The sequence below is a fragment of the Puma concolor genome, chromosome C1, assembly GCF_028749965.1.
Source record: "Puma concolor isolate L17-30 chromosome C1, mPumCon1.1.hap2, whole genome shotgun sequence".
Lineage (NCBI taxonomy): Eukaryota > Metazoa > Chordata > Mammalia > Carnivora > Felidae > Puma > Puma concolor.
The window spans coordinates 17,239,600-17,244,668 of record NC_141674.1 but is presented as its reverse complement, the minus strand read 5'-3'; the positions used below and the strand labels follow the sequence as shown (position 1 = coordinate 17,244,668).

General features: G+C 47.2%; 1 protein-coding gene across 1 annotated transcript; it reads left to right on the top strand.

Moving 5' to 3' along the window:
• The first annotated feature begins 349 nt into the window (after positions 1 to 349).
• On the top strand, positions 350 to 2,995 carry HTR1D (5-hydroxytryptamine receptor 1D). The gene has a single exon (XM_025935226.2). It carries the CDS (start codon positions 1,151 to 1,153, stop codon positions 2,282 to 2,284), a length of 1,134 nt encoding a protein of 377 aa, XP_025791011.1. The 5' UTR covers positions 350 to 1,150; the 3' UTR covers positions 2,285 to 2,995.
• Positions 2,996 to 5,069: the final 2,074 nt, after the last annotated feature.

Below are 5,069 nucleotides of genomic sequence, written 5' to 3'. Positions count from 1 at the left end.
AGTTTTATGAATAGAAGAAAGGTCACCTCCCCCTCCCCAATTCCTAGAGAAAAACATTGTAAAAAATGTGGTGTCTTTCCTGGTGACCCTTATTTCTTTTCTTTTCTTTTCTTTTCTTTTCTTTTCTTTTCTTTTCTTTTCTTTTCTTTTCTTTTCCTTTTCTTTTCCTGTGTGTGGAGTTATTTTGTTTACTTTTCAGATTCATAATTTACAAAGCTGATTTCATGTATTTATAACAAGCCTGTGATGCTTCCAACAGCTCTGTCCCCTCTGGGAATTGTGGGGGTGGGGCACATTGCCCTCTCCCGTATTCTCCCTACACTTCTGACAATGCCAGTGTCACTGCACCATTGCCAGCACTAAGCAGTACGCTTTTAAACTGACGGTTAATCCCAAGTGTCTACATTGTCCTTCTAAAACCTCTTTCCTCTTTTTCTTTTTTTAGCCCTAGAGCTCTGAACATGTGCCCCTGTCGATGAACCCACAGTGATCTGTGTGTTTTGCCTTCTCCCAGCTCATGCACACTTCAGGTCTTGGTAACCAGGATGTTTTGTCTATTCAGGCTCAAACCGATCACTGGGACAGGAACCGATGTTAAGTGCCACATGATGTGTCAAGATGAACCTGGGGAAATGGTGAGCTATTGACTGGACTGCTTTTCTGAATCTGCTGGTACTTCTTTTAAAAGTTTTAAAAGCTCCCCAGAGGAAACCTGAAACCCAGACTCTTCTCAGAATAGGATGGGGGAAATTCTGAAGTTTTCATTAAACACATTTATCCCTCAAGTTTTGGAAGGAGCCAAAATGCCAAAAGCAAGAGTCCCAAAGCATTGCCCACACTGGTGTATGATATTCTGATAAATGTCTAACAAATTCAGCACATGTCCCCTGGGCTTGACCGTTTGCTGGACAAACTTTCAGAATAGTGAGACATCTTGGGATTCATCCCATTTAGGAAAGACCTTTAACTACCAGCTGTCGTCTCAATGTTCTTCAAATAGTCAAGTCTTCTCGAGGTCCTATCACTGTGGTCTGTTCTGATGGAAGGTTCCCACCAGCGTGCAACAGAAGGATGACCTTGCTCTGTAAGCAGGACAACTGTGAAAGGAGCTGGGGGTGTCAAAGTCTGTGGGAAGAGAGAGCCACCTAGAATGTCCCTGCCAAACCAGTCACTGAAAGACCTTCTCCAGGAGGCCTCTAACAGATCCCTGAATGCTACAGAAACCCCAGAGACTTGGGGTCCAGGGACACTCCGGGCCCTCAAGATCTCTCTTGCTCTGCTCCTTTCCATCATCACACTGGCCACGGTCCTTTCCAACGCCTTTGTGCTTACCACCATCTTCCTCACCAGGAAGCTCCACACCCCAGCTAACTATCTCATCGGCTCCTTGGCCATGACGGACCTCTTAGTCTCCATCTTGGTCATGCCCGTCAGCATCGCCTATACCATCACCCACACCTGGAGCTTTGGCCAGATCCTGTGTGACATCTGGCTGTCTTCTGATATCACGTGCTGCACGGCCTCCATCCTGCATCTCTGTGCCATTGCCCTGGACAGGTACTGGGCCATCACTGACGCCCTGCAGTATAGTAAACGCCGGACAGCGGGCCGCGCGGCCGCCATGATTGCCACCGTCTGGGTCATCTCCATCTGTATCTCCATCCCGCCACTCTTCTGGCGGCAGGCCAAAACTCACGAGGAGATGTCAGACTGCCTGGTGAACACGTCTCAGCTCTCCTACACCATCTACTCCACGTGTGGGGCCTTCTACATCCCTTCTGTGTTGCTCATCATCCTCTATGGCCGCATCTACGTGGCCGCCCGGAACCGCATCCTGAATCCGCCTTCGCTCTATGGGAAGCGCTTCACCACGGCCCATCTCATCACGGGCTCTGCGGGGTCCTCGCTCTGCTCCCTCAGCTCCAGCCTCCATGAGGGGCATTCCCATGCGGCTGGCTCCCCTCTCTTTTTCAACCACGTGAAAATCAAGCTGGCTGATAGTGTCCTGGAGCGGAAGAGGATTAACGCCGCTCGAGAGAGGAAAGCCACCAAAACCCTGGGGATCATTCTGGGGGCCTTTATCATCTGCTGGCTGCCCTTCTTCGTTGCATCTCTGGTCCTTCCCATCTGCCGGGACTCCTGCTGGCTCCACCCAGCGCTCTTTGACTTCTTCACCTGGCTAGGCTATTTAAACTCCCTCATCAATCCAATAATATATACTGCATTTAACAAAGAGTTTCGGCAAGCATTTCAGAAAGTGGTCCATTTCCGGAAAGCCTCCTAGTCTTATTTGGTGGTGACTCTTGTTATCTTTTGTGACCTGTAACCCAACTGAAATTGTCTTGTTTGTTTCTCCAGAGATTTGGGCCAATCCTGGGCTCTTGGGTTTTGGTTCCATCAATAGAATTGTTCGGCGTTCTCTTCCTCCTCTTGTCTTCTTGACTTCGGTGCCATCAAAAGCTTTGTGAAGGGGGACAAGACCGGAGATTCCACTTATTATTCCAATATTTTCACAGCTCCTCCATGTTGGAAGAAATGCGACCCACAGGATTCCCCATTGATTCGATTCAGAGGGGAAGCTGTCTGACTCTGTAGAAAGATCCCAGGTACAAATGGGAGGCTTTCTGGTTTACCTAAGTTTTGTATGGAGCTCAATCAATGTAGGGTAGATGAGGTGAATGACCTGAGCCGAAAGAGAATTGGGAGTCAGGATGGAGGGGTCTCCATTCCATATGGAGCCTTGATTGGAAAATAACACCCAGATTAACTGCCATGTATCCTTCCTCCTTCCCCAGTATCTCTGTACCACCTTAATGTTCTGAAAAGTTAAAGACCACAATCACCCTCCGTGAAGTAGATCGACAGGCTTTGGACCCACCGAGGTTTGAGTGGGACACCATTCTGAATTTTGTTTTCTGAATTATTTTTTTACATCCTGTTCTCATCAGAGATCTTAAGATGTTGAGTCTTGTCGAATAAAAAGCATGAGACGTCATGGTCAGTAAAGTCTTTGGGTAATCTCCCCCCTCTCCCTGGATGGAGAAGCCTTTCAGTTCACTTCAGTCTCCCGTATTTATTGAGCACCTACCACAGGCCAGGCCCTGTGCCAAAATCCTGGCATCTGTTATCTCAGTAGAGCCTCATCACAATGAGAGCCAGTCTCACATGATGATTAAAGCTGAGCGTCTGAAGCCTCAGTTCAAATCCAAGTACCACCAATTTCTAGCAAGGTGGTCTTGGACAAGTTTCTTAATCCTTCTTTGCCTCACTTTCCTCAACTGTAAAATGGGAATCAGAATAGGCATGTTACTGTATAAAAATAATAGGCACAATTTATTGAGTGCCTACAATGCCCTTTGTGCACATTTTCTTGTTTGCGCTTCAGCCCCATTTTATAGATGCAGTAAAGAAATGTTCATGTTGTTAGAGAAGATTTCATAAAGAGGGGACACTTCAGCAGACTCCCAAAAGATGGGCCCTTGTGGAATAGGAGGCTAAGGAAGGGGAGATGTGATGAGGCCTCTTGGGAGAGATAGAGCAAAGGAAGGTAGGATGGTCACACCAAGTGGAGGAAAGAACAAGAACAAAAACGGGAGGTCTGTCCTGCTCAATGGGGTCTCTGGGCTCAGAGAGAAGAATGAGAGCCAGGGATACGGGATATCAGGAAGGAGGGAAAAGAAGGATGCCAAAATGGGGTGGGGGAGGCACACAGAGAAGTCTTGTGCTGACCTTGAAGGTGCTGAACACCTCACAATGTGCTCCCTGGACCCTCTGCCTTCTATACAGGGAGCTTGTTAACACTGGGTTCCTGGCCCCCAACTTAGACCCATTAAATCAGATCTCTGGCAGTGAGGCCTAGGAATCTGCATTTTAAATAAGCTTCTCGTTCACTTCCTGCAGTAGATGGTTTCTATCTCTCTAACGTTTGGGAACCACTATGTTAGCATATTGCTCCCCCTGTGAGGGTCCTCCCTGAGCCCAGAAACACCCCTTTAGCATGCTCATTGCTCTCCTCTACACCTAGCATGTCCTTCCCTACCTTCCTTTAAGGCTCTGCTCTTTCCCATCTCCTCCATCTTACATTGGGCCATCTTCCTGATCTGGGAAACATCAGGAATTCAGAGACTGGACAGGAAGTATATATAGCTCAGTATTTTAGCTCCGTGGACATAGCCTCGAAATCGGAAACAGCCAGCATTGAATCCTAGTTCTGCCGTTTATCAGCTGTGTGATCTAGGGCAAGTCACCTAACCTCTCTGTGTTCCAATTTGTTCATCTATTAAGTGGGGTTGTCAGTATCTAAGCCACAAGGTTTTTGTGGGGATTAAATGAGGTGATAATTATAAAATGCTTTGCACAGGGGCACCTTGGTGGCTCAGTTGGTTAAGGGTCCAACTCTTGATTTTCGCTCAGGTCATGATCTCACAGTGTGTGAGATGGAGCCCTGCGTCAGGCTCTGCACTGACAGTGTGGAAGCTGCTTGGGATTCTCTCTCTCCCTCTCTCTCTCTCCCTCCCTTCCCTTCCCCTGTTCACACCCTGTTTCTCATCCTCTCTCTCTCTCAAAAAAAAAAAAAAAAATGCTTTGCACAGTGTCTGGTACATAAATGCTCAGTAAAATGTCATCTATTACTGTTTGAGAGCTTTGAGCCAATTACCAACAAAGCTGAAAAGCCACCTACTCAGAGGCCTTCCCTGACTATCTAGAACAGAAGTTTGATAAACCTTCTAAAACATGGCTTTACTGAGACATAACTCATACACCAAATAATTCACCCAATGAAAGTATGCAATCCATTGACCTTTAGTATATTCACAGAGTTCTAGAACCATCAACGCCACAATTCATTACGCCCCAAAGAAACCCTGTACCCTTTAGCCAACACTCCCTGGCCTCCCTGGCCCGAGACAATCACTAACCCGTTGTCTCTTTCTATAGATGGCCTCTTCTGCACATGTCACACATGGGGAATCACACAATCTGTGCTCTTTCATGAGTGGCTTTTTGTTTGTTTGCTTTTGAGAGACAGCTAAACAGAGCATGAGCGGGGGAGGGGCAGAGACAGAGGG